This window comes from Pholcus phalangioides, unplaced genomic scaffold (assembly GCF_987345545.1).
Source record: "Pholcus phalangioides strain wild (caught in Gottingen) unplaced genomic scaffold, Ppha-v1.0 ptg000037l_1, whole genome shotgun sequence".
In the NCBI taxonomy this organism is placed as follows: domain Eukaryota; kingdom Metazoa; phylum Arthropoda; class Arachnida; order Araneae; family Pholcidae; genus Pholcus; species Pholcus phalangioides.
In genome coordinates, this window is record NW_028301624.1 from 3,890,348 (window position 1) to 3,918,199 (window position 27,852).

Below are 27,852 nucleotides of genomic sequence, written 5' to 3' on the forward strand. Positions count from 1 at the left end.
TTACACATCTACAGATACTCTGCCTGGTTAATGCTAAGTTAGTCCGGGTTTAAATTATCAAAGTCGAATCGCCTTCCTATACGACGTGATTTGGACGTGATCATGTCCTGGTCACCAAATGTGAAGTCTTTTCGCTGCGGGAGGTGACTTTTGACTTTGATAATTTAAAAGCAGCTGCAGGCGAGCAAATATTCGGACGTTCATACGATAGGGCAGAGTTTATCAACTTTTGTTTAACATATTGTCTTATCGTGTCTCCACTGTCCTACCCAGCCACCCCTACGCTCATCCAGATGCAAGACCGATACGATTTCTCGAATTGTATTTAGTCAAAACTAAATTCATAATGAACAAAAATCTAATAAATGGAGATCCTCTGGAATCCTGGGACAGGCAAGGGTCCAGAAGGGAAGGTGATCATCCTTCCAGGAACCGAACCATATAAGAAAAAGTATGTCAGTGAGTTTAGTCAGTTACCCTGAGCTTTTTTATTACGTTGATTCTTGGCATTATGAGTACCTGGGCACAGTGATTTTCTGGGACCCATCATAAAATCATAGTACAAGATCTCTTACCGTTTTCCTATGGACATGAGGCCCTCTATCTCAACCCTTGGGCCCATCCGTTGGTATAGGCTCCGGTTCTATGGACAGCTCTGTTAAATTCAAAAGTGCTCGCATTTTTTCCGCCATACGAGGGTGATTTGATAAGTAAGGCAAAAGAGATTGTTTAAAAAAAAAATTGACAAAATATTTTATTTTTGAACATTGCCTCTTTAATGCTCCAGATGGAGCCCAAATCAAACCTGCAGAACTCAGTGGATGAGAGATTGATGCAAAGCCTAATTCCCACAGTTCTGCCATTGCAACGGCGGATCTGTGGGTTGAAGTAGTGTCTCAGTGAAAAGATTGTCCACCAATCTTGGTCGTTTCGACTGCAGCTGCTCTTTCAGATTTCAAAGATCCCAAAAGCATGCCATGTTCTCTTATTATTGTCTGACACTTCTGAAAGTCGTCTATGAAGGCATTCCCTGAAAATCCTTAAAAATGTTGGCCATCACTTTTCCAGCAGACAAAACAGCCTTTGTTTTGTTTGGTGTCCTTTCATTAAACTCCATCCACTGCTTTGACTGTTACTCTGAGTGGTGTAAATCTGCCGAAAGTCTTGAGTGTCATGCGCCAGTATTGGCGAATTTTCTTTTGAAACGTCTGCATTAGCTTGTGATCAATTGTGAGCGGCACCCATTTTACACAAAGCAAACTGATCCGGGATCCTCCATGGCGATATTGTGAACTTTTTCAATGATTTCCAGGGTGGTGATCGCCAAAACCGGACTCCCAGAACGCTCTGCTTCTTCGGTGGACGAACGACCCGTTTAAAAGCATTGATCCAAAAATAGATGGTTTTTTAATTAACGATGGTGCAGAGTCCCCATGAACCTATTCCAATTCACCTTTGATAAGGGCAGTTTGCAACCCTTAAGATCATACTTCATAGGATCATTTCTATATTTGACACCCTTATCATAATACATTTCGAGGTTAACTATTACTAAACCACACATGCACCTCATTCACATTACTTTGCAGACCGTCTAATGAATTGGTGCATGTTGGAATGTGCGTGTACGTGTAGTGAACCTGACGGGAAATTCGTTTCTGCGTAATGCTTGTTACGTGTATAGTGTGTGCTGCCATTTAGCATCAACTTTTCCAACTATGAATGAGGTGTAAATGATTGAATACTTTTATCGGTGTAGGCTTGTTGCTCTGAGTGGCGACACTAACAGGGAAACCGGCTTGCATTTGAGCCTCGAAGTCGGGAACCACTGGTAAACCAACTTCAGCCGAGCACCACTGTGGGCGACGGTCAGGTTCCACAGTAACTGCTACTACCCGAAGTTGGAACGATGCCAAAAAAATAAACCACAAAGCTCTTTGAGCTCCGACTTGTTGCGAAAAGTTTTGAAAATTGGCACTCATTCGTTTTCAAAGACATAGGGCCGCTATCTCTCTCATAGAGATTTACTTTAACTTATCAAACAACCCTCGTGAGCTGCCATCTTGATGACGTCATCGAAATGATCATTTTTGTTACGTTAATTGTGAGACATATTACGAGAAACATCCAACGCTATCAGGAAAAATATTTTATTGCCAGTTTGATTTTGCGTCCGGCAGATGGTCTCCGACAGTCGATGGAGCGCTCCATCAGACATCTACATCGGGAATGTCGTTTACATCGACTATGCAAGGCGCACAAGTGGCGCTTACGGTGTTCTCGTGGATCCAATCCGCAACTTGCGACACGTTAACGTACGCTGATGGTGATTTTGTTCCACAAGTGTAATCGATTCGGTACGAAGTAATACCCATGAGAATGTGACTCGAGTTATGATGTGCAGGTAAAAATAAGCCGCCTCCTGAATCGCCCTGAAAATAAATGCAATATTTTCTTATTTCGTTTGTGCGGACAATAAATAACATGCGAATTCAAAGTCACTTTGAAACAATTGCACAGAGCAATTAACTATATCGCTAATTAATTATTCGCTCATGATTAATTGCACAGTAAATGCCGATGTATTCCGAAGAGAAGGCATATAGTATAGTCGTTGTACGAAAACTTTTGAGATTCGTCCTACTGGTCATTGCAAAGGAATTTTGGAAATAACGTTGGGTCGCTATAACGAAAGTCCGGCTTGATTTTTTTTTTCTAATACGGAAGACCCTTCTGGACCATTCTCTCCACTTCCTTACATCAGGATGCATTTTTATTAAATTTCTGCAATTTTCCACAGCAGGGGTGCACAACCTCTATCACGCGGGCCAGATCAGCACCTCCTGGAGATAGAAGGCCTCTGCAGTCTGCTTGTGACGTCAGTAAGTAGTCCATTTTCCCTCAGAATATTCAAGGAAAAGAATTCCCTGTTCGTGCCAGTATCATCGTTGTGAGAAAAAGAAATGATCGGGCTCAGAATTGGGGATTTCTATGCCCCACATCCAATCTCTATGAAGTATTTGTGAGCCAATCAGGAAGATTCTACGCCAAAATAAGAAGAAACGAAATAGGATGCTGTGTTTCAAAATGTGGCAAACTTGCTAGGTAGTCTGAATGACGTTTATGGCAAACACTGAGGGGGGCCTTCTATCTCTAGGAGGTGCTGGCCAGATGCGGCCAAAAAAGACGATCCATCCGGCCCGCGAGAGGTGTTCCGGTTGAAAGGTACCAATGCACATACGAAGCACGATCAAAATATATATGCTGATCGTATTTCCTTCATAAAAATACGAGAAATCAGAATCATTGAGAGTTCACCTTAAGTCAACAAAAAATTGTCAAATGCAAGCGAAGTTGCCAATTTCAGCTAAACATTGTTAAATGTAAGTAAAATTGCCAATTGCAGATAAAAAATTTTAAATGCAAGTAAATTTGTGTCAACTAGATCCATAAAAAATTCTCAAAAGCAGGTAAAGTTGGCGACTAAGGCCAAAAAGAATTGACAAAAGCAAGTAATTCACCAACATGTGTGTGTGTGTGTGTATATATATATGTATATATATATATATATATATATGTGTATATATATATATGTTTGACAAATACACTTGAAATGAATATATTTATATGACCACCACTGAATCACACGTGCACCTCGTCCATATTCCTTTGCGGAATTTCTAATGAATTGGTACATGTTGGAATGCGAGTGTAAAACGAACCTGACGCGAAGTTTCTCTGTCATGCTTCTTGTGTGTGTAATGCTTCTACCTGCCATCAATTTTTCTAACTAGGGGCCATTCAAGTATTACGTAAGCAGATTTTCAGCCATTTTTGATTCCCCCCCCCCCTTGTCAGCAAAAGTCAGCAAAACACTGACCCCCGCCCCAGCTAAATTTCGTCAGCAGCTTAGAATATTTCATATCTTCAAAAAGGGGTGGTTGATGACGTAAGCAACCTTCAAATCCCCCTCTTTTCATTAGAAGTCAGCAAATCCGAAACCCCCCTCCCCGATGCTGACGTAATACTTGAATGACCCCCTATGCGTGAACTGTAATGATTGAATAATTGTACTTTTGTGTAGGCCTGTTGCTCTCTGTATCGAGACTTTTTAACGGGGAGATCGGCTCGCATTCGCGCCTCGAAGTTGGGAATCAAAAGAAACAAACTTCAGCCGGTCACCACTATGACGATGGTGGGGTTCGAACTCGGATTCCCGCGATGCGAGTCCGTCGCTATGACCACTCGACCACCATAGCGGCTAAATTTATATGACTATAATAATTAGATTCATAAATATAACCTCTAATAATGTAACCTCTGGAAATGATCGTAATTCGTGATTTCAAAGCTTCAAATAAGCTATGTTGAAAATAATGGAACAGGACATTCTATAAAAAAGTCGGGACGGTCAAAAAATGGAAATTCGTCGCAAAATAGGGGTCGTATCACCATGTATATAATATACAGGGTGTCCCATCACGACTGCCCAAAATCTGTACAGCAAGATTCCTCGCTTGGAATACAAGAAAAATGTCCAGGGAATTGTACTTGTACGGCCCATAGTTTTTTCAAGAAAAATGCGAAAGAAAAGCATGACGTCATATCCGGTGCAGGGAAAAAAAAACTTTATTGGAAACATGAACCACCACCACCACACCCTATATCGGCATTTGCATATTTTTACATAGGAAGATGTCCAAAAATCCATCGCGCATATAGAGACATGCATGCACGCGCCGTGGAAAGTGTTTGTTGTTTTTTTTTTGCACCGGATATGACGTCATACGATCATTTTTCTTTCTTTACTTTCGCATTTTTCTCGAAAACTATGGGTCGTACATGTACAGTTCTTTGGGCATTTTTATGTATTCCAAGCGAGGAATCTTGCTGTGCAGAATTCGGGCAGTCTTGATGGGACACAATGTATGCAGGGTGGGAAAAAAGTCCGCAGACACTTTTGACTTGTGTACGTCAGCGCCACCTATCGGCTTTTTTTCTCCTGTCTTAAAATTATCCCGTGACCTCTTAGTAATGCTAACCCTGCAAACCGTTTTTTACTTCGGTTGTTTCTATAGTTACCTATATTAGTTGCCTGTAGTCTCTGTAATGTTAAACTTCTCTCGATACTTACGCCTTTATGAAAATATTTTTAGGAGGATTTTGAAAAACCCCTACCAGACCAGACCAGAATTGAACGTTTCCGTCGCTGCCCAGCCTTTGCAGGCTGTCTGGCGACTTACAGATCACCAGGGGTGGTATGAGAAGGAAAAAGACAAGTTTGTGCATGTGTGTAAGGTATGTAGTGTATGCGTGTGTGTGTAGAGAATGAATAAGCCAGGAGAGTATTGTTTACAAATCTTCGCGAAATGAATGCTCATCGAGATAAAACACAACACAATCGAAGAACAAGGGGGGAAATGTCTTAAGGGAAGTAGCTGATGATATGCTACCCAAAAACCCCAACATTATAAATATTTACATAATCGAGAGACACTAACCAGAGATGTTTGAGGTACTGTTGAACCCTCATCAGTCATATAACCATAATCAAGAACGTCAAAGAAAAAGTTATAATGAAGACATGACACATACCATCTCTGTATTGTAATAACATCAGTTTCAACACGACACGAACCCAATGCACCATTTTATGCAAGCGCAAATTATGAATAAATGAGAAAAATTATTAATTGCGAAAAAAAAACAAAAAAAACTTATAAATGCCTCTGAATTGCGATCACAGCATCCGCAATATCAAACAAAACTGATATTAGATTGATAAATTAATTTGAAAAAAAAAAAAATCAAAATCATGAAAATGTTCTGCAAATTACATCAATTCGTCACCCAATCCACGCTCAGCAAGTCCATTGGCCTAGAGTGTACTGTGGGTATTCTAGGGTCATAATAGACAATTTCTCTAAGATGCGGGTGTTCAGAAGATCGTAGCCTGTCAAAATGAGCATTGGCAAGCTCCTTGATATAGTCCAAGATTAGTGGTAAGTCAAGATCTTTACGGATGTTTTTTCCTCTCACATACCAGGGGGCTCTGGTAAACTGACGAAGGATGATGTTCTGCTGTGTCTGTAAACGTTTCATATTTGCAAGACTGGCATGAGCCCACACTGGGGCAGCATATGTCAGAATAGGACGAATAATAGTTTTAAAAAGAATTACTTTATTCCTCAATGTTAGCCTGGCCTGTGGGAATGTGATTCTGGATAGCATCCCAACTGCTTGTGAGGCCTTATTTCTTACGTACATCACCTGAGGAGAAAATGAGAGCGACTTATCTAGTATACAACCTAGATACTTGACTTGGAGTTTTCTTGTCAACACCGTATTGCCGATGTATATGGGAGTTCTTGGAAACTTGTACCGTCTTGTGAAGAGAATATATTGACATTTTTGATGATTCAACTTTATATCGTTGTCCCGGCACCAGTCCTCAACGTCTTCAGTTGATTCTTGTAAATTTTCAATACATTTTTTCCCTTTTTTGTGATTGGTCAACAGGATGGCATCGTCAGCAAATAGACCAAGCATTCCGCGCTGAGGAGCTGGGAAGTCATTGATGTATAACGCAAAGAGCAGTGGTCCCAAACAAGAACCCTGCGGGACAGACGCTCTTATTGGTCTAACAGTTGAGAGACAGTTGCCATTTTTGACTTGGAATCTTCGATTGGAAAGGTAACTGTTTAAAAAGATGATGAAATAGTCAGGCAAACCCAGGTCAATTAGTTTGGATAATAAGGTCGTGTGATTCGTTTTGTCGAAGGCCTTACATATATCCAGACAGAGAGCACAGACATGTTCCTTGTAGTTGAACGCAGTCATCACGAACTCGGTAACTCTGTGCAGCTGAGTAACGCAAGAATGCCCCCGCCTGAATCCGTGCTGCTCACTTCGAAGAATGCCGTTGAAGGACAGGAAAGCGTCAAGACGTGAAATATAGATACGTTCAAAGACTTTAGAAATGTTACTGAGTAAGCTGATAGGTCTGAAGTTTTGAGAGAAAAGTGGGTCAGTTCCAGATTTATGAAGAGGTTTGAAAAACCCCTAAAAAAACTGATTTTTCGCTTGAAATATCCTTCAGTATATTTTTTTCAACTCATGTCAGAATTCAGTTCGTCCGCGGACATCTAATAATAATAATATCGGTGTCAAACATCACCTAATCACCGAGTGTTCGGTATTATTGCTACTTTTTGTGCGATACACTCCTATAAACTATTGCAAACACGCTATTGCAATGAACTCCTTTACACAGGAGCAATACACTTCTAGCTGAATATCTTTTACCAGCTAATCAGTTAAAGTATTTTGCAGCGAATAAATACTCAAAAACGCATCTTTTGGTGATACCGAAAACGCCAATTTAGAAATGTTGCCAACAGCAGCATGAATTTGATGACACGTGATTATAATTTTGATTGTCGGTGCATAACGACAATTCCTCTACAAAGATGTTTTTTCTTGGTTCGGTATATCGTTATGTATATCGATGTTTCACTGTATCTTACGTAGAACTTGAAATACCAGATCATCCGATCAATTCCTTAACCTGTATTACCCGGGATCAGTTCTTTCATTATAGCAAGTACTGTATATGCTCTTTAATCACATTTCTTTTGCTCCCTCACTGTTGTTCTACTGAATCTCTGAAGAAAGTATCCTCAAAGCCGAAATTTCCACATCCTTTACCTATTCAGTAAAGACCATAAACAATATTTGTCTGGTTTACCCTGTCAACCATTGAGCTAATTTTGAAACTGTCTCACCAGCTAGCAGCAACCGTATACATTAGCCTTTGTCATCCCATTTACAAATGTTGTTAATGTATGATAGTGTCATACATGAACAGAAAGTCCGATTGATCCGAAAAGGTATTAATGTTGATGTATAAAGATTGTAAGGTTATACAGAAGGAACTACCAGCTCTGAATGCTGTATTAAGGAAAAAAACTTACAAATACATGCTTTTTTAAATTCTTATTTACAAGGAAGTGGCCGCGGACAGGTTGGCCGCTGATCGCGTATAGAGGCGGTCGCGGGCGGAAAATGGGTGGTTTTTGTATTATGTCTATGGAGCCTGTTGTCCGTTCCGAGGAAAATTGGCCGCAAAGAGGGGGGGGGGGGTGGCCGCCTAGGGAAGTTTCACTGAAAATATATATATATATCAGAGTAATTATACAATATAATTTATAGGTCACGAAAATAATCTCAGTTCTTGATTTCAAAAAGCCAACTAAGCCTTGTTGAAAACGGCGGAAAAATCGGGACATTTCATAAAAAAAAAAGTTACGACAGTCAGAATTACGGCCATATCCCGTAAAATACGTTTCAAATGGTCACTTTTTATGTATAAGTTTTTGGCCCCGCAAGTGACTGAGATACAGCATATATCTGACCTGCCTTTTCAAAAAAATTGTGCTCCCTTGACGAAGGTGATTAACCACTTGCCTGACTTCCCTGCGGCAGACTCTCTTCCCGAAAATGAGTTGCCCAAGCGTAAAACGGGCATCGTAACTTTTGCCGGGTGCTAACTTTTAACGAAAAGTAAAAATTTCACTAAATCTGCACAAACGCTATTGCCGCATGCGAAATTCGCCTGCAGATGACGACACTAGATGGAGTTGTATGAACTGCTATTATATAGCAGTATTGGGGACCCCAAATTCTTACCACTCGTGAAAGTACGCACTCGTCTCGCGGTTAGGTGTAGGAAACAAAAAGCAACCCACCCTGCATGCCCGATCTATGGTTATGTATGTATGTATACTGCGTACTAGTGACAGCAGATGGGATCACGTGATATTTCCTTTTTTTCTGAGGGACATACTAGGTAACCAACCAATAGGGTGACTTCCTTTGCGATTTATGAAAGAAACAAATCTAAATTAAAGAAACATAGAAATGAATTATTTTCTTCTTCTTTTTAATGGGAGCTAGAAAATTGGGAGCTAGAATTTTTTTTTAATTTCAAGTTATCAAGGATCTACTGATTTTCCTTCGAAAAATGCTTGATTAAAGCTGCGGTTCTTCGACGTAATTTATATGGGGGCAATAATTAATTTAAAAACATCCTAAACTATATGTATTGATGCAATTGGATAATATAAGACAATACGGAGACATTAATTCTCATTTTCCCGCTTGAGAAGATAGAAATAAAAATTTGAAATATTAATGTTACTGCATGAATATCCACCTCAAAAGTGGGTGTGACTCATTATTTTGTATTTAATTTTCTGGGATTCGTATTTCTAAGCGAGCTCAATATTTCGAAAACCAAATACGCCTCCCCCCCCTCACTAAATTTCCGCATTTCTACGCTAAAATCGGCAATTTTAACATTGATCTCTGTGGTGATCATCGAGTGTATGTCCCTCAGGAGTGATGCTGATGATGATTATGACGTCTATTCGAAAAGCCTCATTACATAGACACATAAATCTAGTAATAATGATAACCAGTAATCTAATTACATAACATAGCTCAGGTACATACTCTATCTAAAAACTAGATTATTTATATTCCATGCAAAAACAATTCAGATAAGAGCATTCGGAAAAAAAATATTAATTTCTGGAAACAACTAATAAGTGAATCAAAATATTTCGATTTTTAAATTAAATAAATATGATTTTCTGTAATTGTCTGGTGCTCCTAGTCATAGACAAATGAACACAATGGAAAGAGAAAAATACCTGGCATTATATCTGTGCAAGAAAAATGAAAAAGCCCATCAGTCAAAGTGGTTGATGACAGAAATAGTTTTACAGTGGAGGTTCGGTTAACGAGCAATTCACATAACGAACAAAAATTTTGATTCGATTAACGAGCGACGATTCGAATTACGAACAAAAAATTTTGCGCTTTGTTCACTTATAGTCACGTTATCACAACTGAGCTGATGGTTTTTCCGCTTTCGTCCACACGCGCACTGTGGAATTGTGGGTAATATTATCCTCTACAGTCTCCAGTCATCGTGCCTTACTCAAAAAAAAAGAAAACACCCGTGTACGGGTTTGGCTGATTGCGATACGAAACCAGATTGTAAGCACCGGTATGAGCACTTTTCTTGTTTTTATATAAATTCTGATTTGCCAGGAGTTGATTGAAGACAAACTGATGGACCTCTATTGCCTTCAACAGCAAGATACAGCCGAATCCCGTTAGAACGAACTCCAAGAGACCGGAGAAATCACTTCGTTATAACGAAATTTCGTTATAAAGGAATTTCAGGTTGTTTGCTTTGTTCCCATGTAAACTTATTTGAGGGATTAGAAAAGTGTTCGTTAAAACGAGATTTTTGCTATAATGGTATTCGTTAAAACGGGATTCGACTGTATTATGGAGGGGGTACCTTTTCTGAGGAAGAGAAAAGTGCCCCACTCTAAATAAGATGAGAGAGATGTGTAAAATGCGCGGAATTCTGCAGAACAGAACCGATCAAATAAAGCTGTAGCAGTGTGCGAGAAATGAATCTATCTAAGAAAAATGCAAATTCCCAATTTTTGAGAAATCCTTAAAAAGGAAGCAAAAGCAAGTTTCATTAGATACGTTCTTTTTCAAAGTTCGGACAAAGAGAATTAAGTTTGTGGAAAAAAAATGGGTCCCCCCTAAAAGTCGTCCGCAACACAATTCGTCCTTTCTCTCGTCGTTTAGAGTAAGTTAATTTGTGAACATTATCGTTTTGCATGTTTATTTATGGCGTTATTGAATCATATATATTTTATTATACTATTTATTATATTATTATTTTGCTGTCTTATTGAAAGAAGCCATTTTTACTAGTCACTTTTATGTGAATGAATAATTGTGGAACGAATTATCCGAGTTATTTCTTAAGGGGAAGTTTGATTCGAAGAACGAGTGATTCGTATAACGAGCACGTTGGCGGAACGAATTAAGCTCGAAGTTCCACTGCATATCCACCCATTTAATATAAAAAATTCTGCAATAACAGCCGAAACTAAAGGGGGCGGGAAAAGAAACGAGTCGGTTCAGTCGAAAACGGTGCCATCAAGTATCAAGTTCAATCTGAAATTACTTAAGACTGTAAAATGTCTCGGTTAGTTAGTGAATCGAAGAATCCGCAAGAAAGGGATTGAATGAATACTACTACTTATTGTTTTGTACTGCCATCTATCGTGCTATTTTTTGCTTATGCGGCGTTATTCGTGACATATAAGAGCTTTTGTCAATAATCATAATTATTCACATTCAACAAAATAAAATATATATATATTTTACGTACTACGTTGCAGTCTAATTTTAGATAATTTAAATGTGATTTAAAGTAATTTTAATTATATATTTTAGTACTTTGTTTTGCAGCGTGTTTTCCACGTAAAATTGCAGTTTCAAGGATTTGCACAATCGTGCAACAATCAATATACAAGTGGATGGCAAGTACGAATATTTGTAATTAAATTATTGGAGATACACAAATAAAACAGAAACAAATGCATAAAGTTTGAACACAAAGAATATACTGTACATGCGTAATATAGTCTCGAATCCAAATAAGTAGATTGATGGATAAATACAAAATTAGAAAAATAATGTTACCTGGGTGCATGGGCAGAAATTGGGGAAAAGGGGGCGTCACACACACACAAAACTGCTGTTGCAAGGAAAATACAATTTTTGATATGTCCTCGATAAATCGGAGGAAATGCAGACACATAGAAGGAGAGGGGTTGCTAAAAATTAGATAAAAGTTTGATCAGGAATGTGGGTATGGCGAAGGTGTTTAAAAATATGAGTATGCCTTTGAAAGGCACAGAATGTGCATTCCTTAATGCAGGTGATAAAGATCGATGTGGCTATTTAGTTGATTGCAAAACTGACAAGGTTCATCAGGATTAAATTTTCCAATTTGGAACAGCTGTCGTATGGTCCGCCACTTGGCGATTATTTGGCGCCACACATGTCTGATGGCCCGACGAAGAGTCGCCAAGGCCGTCAGACACTACGGACGCCGAAAAAAAAACCATTAGCGTGCAAAACATAATAGAAACCACCAAGCATAAAAATATAAAAAAATATCAGTTAAAAAAAAATTACACCTGGCCCATTTTTTTAATAATAAAAAGATCGGGGCATAAGGAATTCCGGGCATAAATATTCCATGCATTAAAACTAAAACCCGGACCCTTTTTTTTAAATAAACGGATCCGGGCATGTTGAATAAATAAATAAATATTCTATGCATTAAAACTAAAACCCGGACCCTTTTTTTTAAATAAACGGATCCGGGCATGTTGAATAAATAAATATTTATGCATTAAAATTAAAACCCGGACCCTTTTCTTTAAGTAAACGGGTCCGGGCATGAAAAATTCTGTAGGTTCATTTTAAATAATAAACCGATAAAACAGAAGGCATGGCAATGGATGAATAACTAATAAATACAACGAAATAATAAAATGGTATGATACAACCTGAGCAGTAGATAATAATCCAAATAACTAGAGCTACAGAAGGGAGGAATAATAATGAGAGAGACGCGCTGGAAATGGAACAACGGCTGCTTAGAATTTTTGAAAAAACGCGGTGAACAAAAGAAAAATCCTGTTTGTTGAAGCTAGCGCCATCTAGTATCACCCAACGAAACCGGAAAAGTGTTAAAAAATACGGCAACCCAGAGAAGCATTATGACGGTCTTGGCGACTTATCGCGAGAAAAAAGTCGCCAAAGTCGTGGCGGACCATACTGCATCTGTTCCAAAAACCTTGATGTAACAGTATGGTATAAGGCTCCAGAGCACAAGGAGGAATCAGCCTGAGCAGACCGGAAATTGCAAGAACTGAAGTGGACATTCGGAAAATATAAATATAAGAAATCGGGAGAATGTGTGGTGTGGTTGGGGGGACGACGACGATCGATTTATTGTGATACCGAAAACGCCAATTAAGAAAAGTTGCCAACAGCAGCATGAATTTGAAGACACGTGATGATAATTTTGATTGTCAATATATAACGACAATTCCTCTACAAAGATGTTTTTTCTTGGTTCGGTATCGTTATGTACACTCACGTCCATAAATTAAGGATAATGCCAGCTCCGCCAAATAAACGTTCAGAAACAAAACAAACGTTACTTATTCATAAAGCCCATTTATTAAACAAAAGATAAAGAACAAAAACGATGGTGTATGTATGATACCATTCATAAAAACTACGATTTTTGCTCCCTGGAGCAATTGTAAAAAATATCTCCTTTACAAAAACTTACTATTACATGGTTGGTATGATGGTTAATATATTGTATGTCTCCTATGCGATGAAATACAGTCCGTACAACGCCTAGGCATGCTGAGTATCAAATTATCGATCTGATCTTGGGGAAGATCACTCAGCAAGCAATGCTCTCCGAAGTTCCGGTACACATGTAGGAGGTGGTTGACGGGCTGCAACTCGTCGGCCAAGCATGTCCCACACATGCTCTATCGGATTCAAGTCAGGTGAGAATGCTGGCCATTCCATACGGGTTATATCCTCAGATTCAAGGCATTCGTTTACGATGTTTGCTCGGTGAGGACGGGCGTTGTCATCCATAAACACAAATTCTGCGCCCATGGCACCCCTAAACAAACGTACATGTTGTTCCAGAATGATGTCCCGATATATTTGGGCTTTCATGGTTCCGGTTTGAACATGCAGATCTGTTCTGGAACCCAGTATAATTCCACCCCAAACGAGCAATGCTGCACCACCGTAACGGTGTCGTTCAATGATATTGTCTTGGTGGTAACGGGTACCTGGCGTTCTCCATATGAAAGTCCGACGTGAATCAGACTGCAAGCTAAACCTGGACTCGTCGGAAAACATCACACAAGCCCACTGTGACGATGTCCACATTGCATGTTCTCTACTCCAGGCTAATCGCTGCCGACAGTGAGTTGCCGTGAGCGGAACACAGCTGACAGGCCTGCGAGCATATAGACCAATATCTCCCAAACGTCTGTACACGGTTTGCCTTGAAACTGTGGTACCCGTGGCTGCAGATAGCTGACGACACAGGTCGGATGCTGTGCTCCGTCTGCTTCTTTTGGCAGTTACTGCCAAATACCTCCTTACAGAACTCTCGTGAACAATTTCACTTCTTTGCCACCATTCCTTATATACCCCCCTCTTACACTCTCGTCATTGTGACGTACTATCGGCATCATCTGGTGGCTTCCTGAAATTTGCATATCATTCTTGCAGATGTGTGTGATAATTCTACAGGTGAAATTTTTACTTTAGATTTCGATTTCCGTGTGATTCTGAATTATCCTTAATTTATGGACATGAGTGTATATCGATGTTTCACTGTATCTTACGCAGAACTTGAAATACCAAATCATCCGATCAATTCCTTAATCTGTATTACCCGGGATCTGTGTTCTTTCTTTATAGCAAGTACTGTGAGACAAGACATGTACAATCAAGCTCTCATCCATTTAGAAGACCTTTGTTTGTCAATGGCTGGAACAGCCTCAGACAGTGCTCTTTCCTTCTTTCACCGCAAAGGACTAACACCAGCAATCTCACTCATGAAATTATGTGGGGGAGAAATTACGATGTTAATGAATTGCAGTCATATATTGCAGCGAAAGAACCACTTTTAACTTTCGACCAAAGACAAGCCTACAATCAAATTCGGCAAACGATTAACGATGGAAATGGTGGCATCTATTTTCTCGATGCTCCCGGTGGCACTGGCAAAACGTTCCTTATCAATTTACTTTTGCCAAAGGTGAGACAACAAAAGAAAATTGCAGTAGCGATGGCTTCTTCTGGCATAGCCGCAACACTACTAAATGGAGGTCAGGAGGTCAGACGGCACATACCGCCTTCAAATTACCACTGGACTTGAACCATAACAAGTTTGCAACATTTCCAAGAGAACAGGCTCAGCAAAAGTGTTGCAAGAGTGCAGCCTCATAGTTTGGGATGAGTGTACAATGTCCCACAAACGGGCCCTGCTAGCTGTAAACATGTCACTTAAAGATCTGCGAGGGAATCAGCGGCTCATGGGAGAAGTGGTTGTTTTGTTGGCTGGAGATTTTCGTCAGACTCTGCCTGTAGTTCCGCGTTCAACGCCAGCTGATGAACTCAATGCTTGCCTCAAATCATCAACACTCTGGCACGAAGTTAAAAAATTATCATTATCCACCAACATGCGAGTTCAACTGCAAAATGACTCAGCACTGCGATCATTTTCACATCAGTTGATCAAACTTGGCAATGGAAGAATTCTCGTAGACCGACGCACCGGACTGATTACGTTCCCAAATGGATTTTGCCAGTTGTTACTCAGTTCAAGAACTTGCAGACAAAGTTTTCCCAAACATTCAACAAAATCACCGAAACCATGAGTGGCTTTGTGAGAGAGCGATTCTGGCACCGAAAAATGTCAGTGTGAAAAAAATCAACGAAAAAATAATAAAAATTATTCCAGGAGACTCCAAATCTTATAAATTGGTTGACACTGTCACAGACAGCAGACAGTTCTGTATCCTGCAGAATTTCTGAACTCTTTGGATATTTCGGGTGCGCTACCGCACAACTTGACCCTCAAAGTCGGAGCACCTATAATGCTTTTAAGAAATTTGGAGACACCGAGACTCTGCAATGGCAACATACTCTGCGTGAAGAAATTGCACAATTGCATCATCGAAGCAACGATTTTAACTGGATGTGCCAAAGGAGAGAAGACGTCTTCATTCCACTCATCGCAATTATCACTGAAGAAATGCCATTCACTTTCAAGCGATTACAGTTCCCGATTCGTTTAGTTTTTGCCATGACAATCAACAAAGTGCAAGGCCAGTCGTTAGCAGTGGCAGGTATCAACCTACTTGAGCCCTGTATTTCTCACGGACAGCTTTTCGTTGCCTGTTCGCGTGTTGGTAATCCCAAAAATTTGTACATCTACACACCAGATGGGAAAACAAAAAATATTGTGTTTCCACAAGCGATTGCTTCAAGTCTTTAATTAAAATATTTAAAAATAAAAGTAATTTTTTCTTACTTGATGCAGAAATTTTTTGATTAAAAGAAATAATTAATAAGCTATATTATAAATATTTTACGGGGCGGGCAACGTCGCCGGGTATCAGCTAGTGTATATATATATATATAACTCAAACCTTTCAATTCTGAGGGCAATCGACCGAGCCCCTATTATAATAGTAGAAAAAGTAGCAAATGATAATTTGCGCTAAAACCATGGAAAATTAAAAAACTCATTGACGTGACTGGTCCTCCGAATATTTTTTAGCTGCAGGCATTCATACCAATACAATAAATGCGTCAAGTTCTATTGAAATACCGTTATGGATTGAATAACGTATGCCGACTAGCTTCTTAAATGGTGCAGCACTAAACGGTGTTTTCATACAGCGTGTTTTGTAAGTGCTGATGGGACCATTATCTCGTCAACCGTCCGTCACATGGGTATGATTTCAATTTAAAAAATTCTCAAAAGGCGTTCATAAATCGACCTGTACGCAAAACTTTTGCGTAATTCGTCATTTGAAGGCAAGGCAATCGCCTCGGTTACATCGTTGTCGCAGTCGTTCTAGTATTTGAAATATGTCTGTTTACGGTCATCTTCAAGTTCTCACTTCAATTTTTAGTTCATCTCCAAGTTCTCATTTCAATCGTTCATCTTGCCCTGAAGATTATGGGTCATCTGGTCACTATGATGTTTTTATGATGCAAAAAAAAAAAAAAAAAAAAAAAATAGGAGGTCTTGGTGGGGGTGGTGGGTGATTTTAGGGAGGATGGAAATATTTTTGAATATCATTTCACGTACTTCTTTTGCGGCATCTTTGTTGGCTAATTATCATTTCGTTGCCTCCGCAGAGTTGGTATTCATACAGACACTGATAGTCATAAATGCTAGGAATAACAGAACTCAACAAAACTAACAATTTCTACCATTACGTGTGCAGTCGGAAAGCAAGCATCTGAAGGCACTTTCTTTTTAGTAGGTGAAATGTCGCCTGTCGCAAAACCCGTCATTCTTCTGCTATCGTTCATCGATGTGACACCTGTATTGCAGTGGGTGGTCTCTCATTTAAACATTTGTCGTAAAGTTTTCGATAATAAAGATTATATATCCTTCATTATACATCTTTACGGTGTTCCCCATTTTGACGACTCGGGTGCCCTCTCACTGCTCACTACTTGCTTTACGACCCCACATTGTTCGGTTAAACTTGTTTGTTTCGGTGAATACTATTAATTCTTACAGTTCTGACCATCAGTTTAGTTACACAATGTATGAATAGATTATTTTCATTTTTTCCTGTGAATTTTTTTTGGCACATACGATTTTAACCGTCATCACCGTACTCACATTGCATGCAGATCTGCAACACGGAACTGACATGACATGAAAATTCAAGAATTTACCATCTTCACTTCAAAATATGGAAGACAGATAGTCTCATAAGCAAGAACACGAAACAAACACAATTCTGCCAACTCAGAACACACATTCCGGTTTGCACCAATTCGTTAGAAATTCCGTAGATGATCTATATTAGGTGCATGTGCGGTTAAGAAAAAGAAGTACACTCACAGTGCAAGTATCCTCGAATCGGTTTCCTCCGGCGCAAAACTGATTCCTCGAGTGGATTCCTTGTTCAATGTTCTCGCAATCATCGAATGAAACCAGCGGAAGGTCAACGTATTGCAAATTATCATGCATTGCCAAACCTGGGATAAAAATGGTGAATTAATAAATGCCAAGTGTCGAAAATAAGAATAAAAAAAAGAAAAGGAAACCGAAGGAATAGCTAAGGGCGGTATTCATCGACATGGTTTAAACCAGTGGTTCTCAACCTTTGGAAGCCCGCGGCCCGGTTTAATTTATTTTTGTAAGTGGAAGGCCCGGTCAGACACGTTATTAACAGAGCATGAATGGGGGAAAAGGAAACGGCAGGTCAGTCGCGGCCCGGTGGTTGAGAAACACTGGTTTAAACTATAGTCACAATTTTCTGATAAGAGATCGACAAGGATTGGTTAAATTCAGGTTTTTAACCAATCTATGTTAATCACTTATTCAAAAATTGTGACTATAGTTTAAACCACATGACGGTGAATGCGGCCCTTAAGGAATAAGAAAAACAGTCAAAGAACATTTCAACAAATCAATCCTCGGCGAAAGAATGTTTGATGAAACTTTAGGCAAAAATTTATATTTCGATGAGAAAGTCTGTATCTCATTATCCTTTAAATCTTGCCAAACCACATTTGTATACAGGGTGTTCCCCTAAATTCGTACATAGTTTGAAAATTCATAAAAATTGGAGGAATATTTGAATACGGTGAGCGTAAAAGTTATTTTCCCGAAGGGGAATTTTTTTTGATACAGAAAATAAATTTAGCTGAAATTTTTGTCGATAAAGGGTCGCTGCACGGAAACAAACTAGGAGTAATTGGACCTGAATCTTTTCCAACCTCTTCTGTGTCCAAAAAGTTCGTAAACCTTCAACCGGTGATTCGTGGTTAAGGTAAAACAAGTCCACCAATAGTTCTTCATCCGTCAATGTCGACATCACAATAGGGGCCGTTCAAGTATAACGTCATCATCGATGGGGATGGGGGGGTTCCGATTTTCTGACTTTTGATGACGGGGGGGAGGGGGTTTGGATAATGCTTACGTCATCAACCACCCCTTATGAAAATACGAGTTAGGATTCAGGGGGCAGAGCTGATGACGAAATTTTGCTGATAAGGGGGGGAGGGGGTCAGCGTTTTGCTTACATTTGCTGACAGGGGGGGGGGTCAAAAAAGGCTAAAAAATTGCTTACGTAATACTTGAACGGCCCCATAGCAGTAACAGAAGAATTGAGAAATGAACTGTTAATCGTACTCCCTGCACTTTTATAGAACTCTGATTTGCATACTTATAAGTGATTTGCTTTCTTGTAGTCAGCGCCCTCTATCGAAAAAAAGTCGTGCTATTTTTTTCTGTGTGTGTAGAAAGAAAAGAAAAAAATCCCCCTTCAGGGAAATAAATTTTTCGCGTACCACATTCAAATACTCCGATGCGAATTTATGAGACACCCTGTACTTTACGGATGCATTTCAGACGAATAAATAGAAATCATTGAAGAAAAAACACTCGTACCATCAGCGTGATCTTTACCCCAGCCAATCGCAGTGAGCAAGGTTCCGTCCTTAACCGAAAAGGATTTGGAAGGTATCATGGCCGCTGTGACTTGAATTTGATAGAATATATCGAATCCCAAGTCGATTGGGTGCTCGAGCTCGATCACGGCGATGTCGCTTTCGTACGTGACGTGATCATAGTGTGGATGAAGAAGGTAATTGGTGGATCGACTTGGTACCCGGTGGACTCTGTCCCATAAATTCACTGCGGAGATGTGCAAATCGATGTAACCTCCTTTATCGAAACTAGAAAATAAATTGTTCAGTTAAGTATCTTATATACTGATGTGTTGGTACAGTATGTAATATATTCAGTAGAGGAATATCATACACAGGGCCGCAACCAGATGTTTGGTCACCAGACACGACCCAGGCTCTGTCCCTCCCGGGATATAAGCCTTTTACCCGTGCGGGTTGGGTCGCGCTGGTGTTTGGTCACCCGGGGCAAGTGCGCATTTTAGCGCCCCTTGTAATGCTGAAGGAGAGGTTTGAGAATAAAATTTGCGCCCCCTTCTGGTCCAGCGCACGGGGCACGAGACCCGCCTGCTTCCCCCCCACCCTCCCCTAGTTGCCGCCCTGATCAGACAGAGTGTCCCAATGGATACGCGCAGAGTTTGATGAACGCCATCGAGAGATGAGCACCGTCTTATATTTAACACAGCTCTACAGTCGAAATTCAAGTCTCTCTACTTGCACTTGTCATTCCTTCTCGATGGGAAATCATTTATAGAATCTCTTATGTATTGAAAATTTTTATTACGCATAATTTTTTATATAAATTTTGAGAATTTTGGAAAATCTTCTACGTAATACTACTACTATATTAAATCTTTCCGATAAGAATCCCTTCAAAAGAGGTCAGTAGGGGGATTTTAGGGCTACTGATGCACAATAGGGCTGCGCACGAGAGCAATGGATGCTGCGCACTTACCAGACCAGACCAGCATCAAAATTTTTCTCCCATTCCCAGCGCCAAGGGGCTGAATGAATGAACGCCAGGGTCTCTGCCACCGCACTTATCCCGTTGCCGAGATCTCTTCCAGCCCAGCTTCGTGGCAGAGTCTGGAACAAAGTGAGTGTGTACACCTAACAGTCTGAGTGTGTAGGTAGTGTTGTGTATGATATTTCAGTGCTGCCATCTATACTTCAAATTGTGAGTGAAGTGTAATGATTGAATATTTGTAACGTTGTAGGCCTGTTGCTCTCTGTGGCGAGACTTTTTAACGGGGAGATCGGCTCGCATTCGCACCTTGAAGTTGGGAACCACAGAAAACCAACTTCAGCCGACCACCACTGTGGGGTTCGAACCCGGATCCTCGCATCGCGAGTCCGTCACTATAACCACTCGACCACCACAGCGGCAGCGCCAAGGGGCTGATAGCGGGAATAAAAACGGGCCAAGGAAGTCCTATGAAGAAGGGAAGATTATGTTAGTCAGTGCCGCCACACACCAACAGATCCAGGGGGAGCTGTAAATGAAGACAGCTGCAAATACAATCAGTAAAGGGTCAACATGTAAATTTTGCGAGTTCCAAAGAAAGTCCACACTAGTGATGTATGAAATACTGTGGCAACGCCACAATGTGCATAGCGTTCATAAGTAACCAGTCGTCACTCAGGGTGAATTTTTTTTTTTTTTAATTTTTCAATATTTTGATATAAATACGAGTATTATGAGATTAAATAGGTGCCAAGAATAAGTGAAAAAATTATATAAAGTCCAGGTGTGAATATATAGGTGCCAAGAATGATAGCATGGATTATATAGATGCCTAAGATACAAAAGAATAGGGAATTAAATGAGAATATTTACACACAAAATATACACAACCAATGATTAACGTAAATTTTCCCATCGAAGATGGAAAATCTGTCGTGGTCTTCTGTAAATTTTCCTCCGAACATTTGTTCGCTGTGAATGGGATTCACTGTATGTAGTTGACAATATTTTTTATATGCTGAAAGTCCGAATTATCCATTAATTCGAATTGATTTTTATTAAGTTGTTTGATATAAACAAAGATTTTTGGAAGTGAAAGATCTCTGAGTGTGATTTCTTATAAACCAAGGGGCCCGTACGAATCTCCTTAGAATTTTGTTTTGCATTCGTTGAAGAATTCTGATGTTTGTTCTTGTCGCAGGGGCCCAAGCTGGGGAAGCATCAAGGAGAGTGGGTCTGGGAATTGACTAGAAGAGAAGAATTTTATTTTTGAGAGAGAGTTTTGCTTGAGGGAAAGCAGTTCTATTTAAAGCTCCCATAATTTTGTTAACTTTATTGCAAGCATATTTAACATGTGGTGTGAAGGTCATTGTTTTGTGGATGATCGTCAATATACAAACGGCGAAGCGGGGGAATTTTTCTACGTTTGGCAAACCAAACAAATTTACACTTTTCTTGATTAAGAACAATGTCAGTTTCCTCACACCAATCTGTGATCTCATCAACAGTTTCCTGAAGATTGTTTACAGCTCGACTGGCCGTTCTCGCATTACGCAAGACCACCGCGTCATCAGCAAACAATGCCAATAAACCAACGTTGGGTGCAGGGAATGTATTAATATATAAAAGAAAAAGAGCTGAGGACCAAGAACACTTCCTTGTGGGACAGATGCTCTAATGTCTTTTGTTGTAGACAGTTCATCACCAATTTTCACCTGATAAGTTCTTCCAATAAGATAATTATAGAAGAATATAATGAAATGTGCAGGTAGGCCAGTATCTACCATTTTTGCTAAGAGTGTAGGATGACCACATTTATCAAAAGCTTTGCTTATATCGAAAAATGCAGCAGCAACAAAATAATAATGATTAAAGGATTCCGTGATAAAATCAGTGACACGGATAAGTTGGGATAAGCTGCGCACTTACAATAGCCCTGCTCACATGGGAAATAGATAAAGCGGGTTTAAAACCAGCTGCAAGAATTTTCACCAATGACTGCTCTCGATTTCTTTCCTTACGAAACAACACTCCCAATGCTACCGCAATATTTGCACATGTGAACGGGCTAATAAAGTGATTCCCAACGTGGGCGTTAACGCCCCTGGGGGTCGGTAGAAGCTACGGGTATATCATAGGAATTAGATTGCGTTGGGGGGCGCTAGGAGAAAAAAATTTCTGAAGAAGGGGGCGATGGGACAAAAAAGATTGGGAAACTATGTGCTGTCAACTTGCTGTCACACGATAAGAGGTTTCGCCGCTAGATGATGCTGAATGTGGCTGCGGATCTGCTGCTCATAAAGCTCGCTAGATGACGCTATGATGACGTCAGGGATCTTTCCCAAAATTACCGTTTGTATCTTAAATTATCGTTTTTAGCAAATACGGTGGGAGGGACTTTTCCTAAATTAAACTTTTTTGTGTCATCCTAGAAAGTTTTCACACCGTCTCAACAATGACGTCACCCTCTGTATACAGGCGTCTCCCCGTGTTTGTGATTCCCCTAAAAAGTTTTCTCAACACCATCTATTTTCCCCCCAAGCACCTTAGAAAATTAAGCTCGCACTAATCAGATGACGTTTTTTCAAGTTTCCAACGCTATGAGGGATCGTCATTGAACTTTTTTATGTCACATTTTCTAAGGTTGTTATTCTAAGAGGGGTCGTTCTTAAATTATCGTTTTCGAAAAAGAGGGCTTAAATTATTTTAAAATAAAAAGTTATCGTTTTTTCAGCCGCATTTCCTAAATTTAACTTTTTCTAAGGTTCCACCCACCCTAGAAAATTAAAGTTCACACCTTTGATGACGTTTTCAGATTAGATATTTTTCTACCACTGTAAAAAGAAAACAAAGGAGCAAATACAGAGTCATTTCATGGGAATCAAGTTTTCATTTACTTACAGTCAGGCCCGTTGCCAGAAATTTCGTTCGGGGGGGCAAAGTGATAGAACAATAGATTTGTCCATCTTTTCCCTTTTTTCAATCATTATGTCACATTTCGGGGAGGGGGGGCAGACCCCCAAGTCCCCCCCACCTCCCTCGCTACGCGGCTTTGTTTACAGTACAGTCAAACCTCGTTAGTACGCCAACCGGTTAACGCGTCACTCCGCTTACCGAATCACCTTTTTGGAAGTCCCGATTGTCCTCAGGCAGGAATTGGCACGGCTATGGCTTACTCCGTTTAACGAGTCACTCCGTTTACTAAGTCATATTTTTGCTCTCCCAAGAGTGACTCATTAAGGAGGTTTGACTGTATATTATAATGAAATCATGAAAAAAGATTTAAAAAATATTTTCACGAAAAGAAAAAAAAATATATTCACTTAAAATACAAAAAAAAATATTTACAGGAATAAAAAAATATATACAGTCGAATCCCGTTATAACGAACTCCAAGAGACCGGAGAAATCACTTCGTTATAACGAAATTTCGTTATAAAGGAATCCCAGGTTATCCCATTATTCCTATGTAAACTTATTTGGGGGGGGGGGTTAGAAAAATGTTCCTTAAAACGAGATTTTCGCTATAACGGTATTCGACTGTATACACAAAAAAATATATATATATATTTAGAGCACCACCGTCTCTATCCAGTGGCGATTGCGTAATGGCCATACGCGGATGTTTTTATGGCGTCGCCCAGAATATACAGCTCGTCGTCAGATACAAGCTGTTTCCCAGCCATACTGGGATACAGCTTGTCTTAACAAAAACTAGGGCATGAATCCATATTCCGAGTATCTCTCAGAACGTCTCTCATCTTGAAAATATTTAGCCAGAGGGGTGTTGGCGCAGAGAAAACAGTTGGCTGCGCTCTGGGTTCGTTGCACGTCCTTTTTCAAACTTATTCGGCCTGACCATGTGTGCAGAGATATCTTCAGCATTTGCAGCTAAAAACGCCTGTGTGGGGGGGGGGGGGTATTTACATACTCACTTGTCGAAGCAATGGGCAGCTGTCACCACGTGCCTGTCAGTGACCAATGTCCCTCCGCAGACGTGAATTTTTAAGTCATGATCCGGTGTTCCGTCGTCTGGTGGTATGAACCGTATGAACACCTAATGAGAAAATAAATTTGCGCAGTTAAATTCAAAGCGATAAATTTTTGTCAGCAAAACTCTGACCCCCCCACCCCCGTCAGCAAAATTTCGTCATCAGCTTTGCCCCCCCCCCTGAATCCTAACGGGTAATGGTGGGATCAGAAGTGAGCCGCCCCCACCCCCCCGACGATCAAAAATTTATTTTTTTAATACAAATTTTTTTTTTTTAATTGAAATTTCGGAAGAAAATACCTTTATATGTTGATATAATCAATTTCTGTTAATTTCAATGCCATTTGCAGGCTGTGAACTCAAAATTTATCTTTCATAAATTCATTGCGACCCACCATCTGCGCCATATAATAATAAATCGCATAAACGCCCTTGGCCCACGGACCAAATATGGCCCTGGGGGTTATCTGATGAGGCCCCTGCCCTCCTTAAACCTAATTTTGTAAAAATGAAGTAACCGGCACATTTACAGATAGCTTAAGTGTCCCATGGTACAACTCCGGAGAATTTAAGCGGCCCGTGTGGCGCATTTTCAGATCGCTTAAATGACCCGGTACACAGTTCCATAACGATTAAGCGATCCGTGACACATTTAGAGATCCCTTAAGTGACATGTGACGTAGTTTTAGAGTGCTTAAGTGGCCCCCAGGGCGGTTCTACATCACTCAAGTCACCCGCGGCACATTCCCAGATAATTTAAGTGATCCACGGCATATAATTACGGCTAACTTGAGTGATGCGTGGCACAGTTCCAGAGCACTTAAGCGGCCCGGACACATTTCCAGATCGCTTGGATCCACCAAAAATTTAGAGATCACTAAAGGGACTCTGCAGGACACTTATCAATATAGGGGGGGGGGGGGAAATGTTACTTCAAATGCCCACAAACTATCGAAAGGCTTTTCTCGTTTTTGGCTCACCGAGTAAGATGCCATTAAAGATTTTTCATATTTTCATAAAGGGTGGTTGATAACGTAAGCATTATCCAAATCCCCGTAATCGATCGTAATCCCCCGTAAGCAAATCGAAATCCCCCCACCCCGTCATCGATGCTGACGTAATACTTGAATGGCCCCTATACACTCTGAAAACTACTGCTTATATCTCTCAGTATGTTCTTATCACAAATTATTGCTATGACATCGTTCTATTCAGTAAACAAAATTTTTTTTTTATAATGCTATGAAAACTTTTTGAGATATGACTGTTTACGTAAACACAAAAATACACAATTTTCCATAAAAAAATACTTCTCAATTCAAAAAATCGTGTAAATCAAAAAGCCTCGTACGTATCGCTGAGTTTGCCGCGGGTCACTGAAATGCGACTTAAGCGATCGGGATATGTGCCGCAGACCACTTAAGTGACGTGCAACTTCACCGACGGTCACTTAAGTTATCTGGAACTGTTCAGCGGGTAATTTTAGTTATGTGGACGTGCAAAGCGGGCCACGTAAGTGCTCTGGAACTATGCTGCAGGTCACTTATGAGATCTTTGCGCAGTCCGCTTGAGTAATGTGGAACTGTGCTGCGTGTCCCTTCGCTTATTTCATTTTTGCGTAATTAGGTTTGAGATCTTGAAACACATCAGATGACTCCGAGTACCGCATTTGACCCGCGGGGTCATGCATTGACCATATTTGGTTTAGAGCACTCATAGATATCGATGATGAGTTTTACATTTTACCGTTTGTGTCACTGCTTTTATCTTCATCTTGTCACGCTTTAATCATGCAGTGAATCGCCCTGCAACAAACAATCTCCAATTTGGTAGAACTTGTGATTATTGTCAAAAGGGACTTCTTCTTTCCTCCTTCTTCAAATCGAGGAAGACTCAGGTCTATCTTGTCATGGACAATCTACTATCGAGTGAGTTGTGCCGGAAGTGTTGGTGTTTGTATACTTAACAGTCTGAGTGCGCATCTAGTGTCATGCTTGATGTTTCAGTGCGGCCATCTATATTTCAGAAGTTAAGTGAGTGAAGTGAAATGATTGGATTGAATATTTGCAGCATTTTTAAATCAGTTGCTCTCTGTGGCGAGACTTTTTAACAGGGAGATCGGCTCACCATCACTCCTCAAAGTTGGAAACCGCAGAAAACCCACCTCCAGCCGACCACCACCGTGGCACCAGAGGGGGTAAGAACCCGGGATCTCGTTATGCGATCCCATCACTACGACCACCACAGCGGCAAAATGTGGAACGAAACGAATGGAATGCACCAAGCGGAAACTTACGGCGAACGGGAACATCCCTTGAGCAGCGTCAGTTCCCCCAACGAGCCGTACTTGAGTTTCGGGAGTCGGCGATACAGTTGAACACAAGCAAGGCGGTCCTGCAAAAACAACGAAATAAATCGATAAAATGAATGAAAAAAGACACGGTTATCTGAGACAGAAACGAAAACTTTGATGTTGAAGTCAATTGGGTACATTGTGTTTTCAAAGTAATAGAAGAAGAAGAAAAAAACACTCATACGATCATCTCCAGGGTATTGAATCCTCGGAAGGATCGGTTCTCCAACGGATGAGCCCAGTGCAGTTACCTTTGCATCTCTTATACTCTAGAAGAAAAGGAGATCACACTGAGACATTAATTACATTCAGCTTGAAAAAAAACATATCGCCCCCACCCCCCAGCTTATGCTAGAAGCACGAATGCGCAAATTTTTACACTTTAATTTTTGTTTTTAATCATCCGGTTGGATCCCTTATTTCGCTATCTAAGTTTTGCCCGTAACGCGAATGTGTATCCCTATTGAAACATGTGTTACAAAAAATTTTAGGAAACTAACTCCTATAAAGTAACATAGGAGTAGAGCAAGCAATCAAATGTCATATTTCCCATGCCATGTTCTTTTTTTTCCCCGCCCAAGGACGTTGCATATTCATGCTTCTGACATGGGGGGGGGGGGAGACGATATTCTATACAGTGGGGGGCTCATTGGGTTATAGTCCAGGGCTTTAAGTTCGGGAGGGTAGTAAAATTTTTTACTCGTGAGGAAACGTTGCGGCGTTCAAACATGATCTGAATAACACCGAATTGTTCAGAATGTCCAGGTATGGTTTCACCTTCGAAACACTAGTTCCACATTATTTTAATTTGCATATACTCATATCTAAGTTTTTTATTGATTTTCTCTTTTCAATTAAGTACACGAAGAAACTCTTAAAGGAGGAAGAAAACTTACATCCGTGGCTCGAGATACGCTCATAAAGCACGCCAGGACTTGAAATAGAGCTCCCAGCTTGAACAGAACTGATGTCGGTACCATGATATCGTTCATTGTTTCATTACAAAAATGAAAGCTTCTGAAGAATCAATGATCAGCAGCACAATATATAACAACTTCTTTTTTTCTTTTGTAGCAAACTTTCAACACGTGTCAAAACGATTCCTGTTGTGAAACCTTTTTGTGAAAGATGAATATTTCTCCATTCATTCGGAGACAAATAGCAATTGTCAGACAGGAACCTTAATTACCTATTCATGTATTGAATTTGGTTTAAGTGATATACACACACATGCGCCGATCAATGATGGTAAGGTAGTGGAGAGTGTTTACGCAAAATTTTACCGACATTCACCACCACTACTACTACTACTACTAAACCAGACATGCACCTCGTCCATATTCCTCTGCGGAAACCTCTAACGAATTGGTACATGTTGGTATG

The 27,852-nt window shown here is 40.2% G+C and overlaps 1 protein-coding gene across 1 annotated transcript; it reads right to left on the reverse strand.

The window, feature by feature from the left end:
- Window positions 1–2,134: 2,134 nt before the first annotated feature.
- On the reverse strand, window positions 2,135–27,483 carry LOC149065944 (brachyurin-like). The gene is made up of 7 exons (XM_089253360.1): window positions 27,366–27,483; window positions 26,654–26,738; window positions 26,413–26,510; window positions 24,061–24,182; window positions 19,145–19,431; window positions 17,591–17,727; window positions 2,135–2,432 (listed from the first exon to the last, which is right to left on the reverse strand). The coding sequence occupies exons 1-7, from the start codon at window positions 27,459–27,461 to the stop codon at window positions 2,211–2,213; spliced, it is 1,047 nt and encodes a 348-aa protein (XP_089109486.1). The 5' UTR covers window positions 27,462–27,483; the 3' UTR covers window positions 2,135–2,210.
- Window positions 27,484–27,852: the final 369 nt, after the last annotated feature.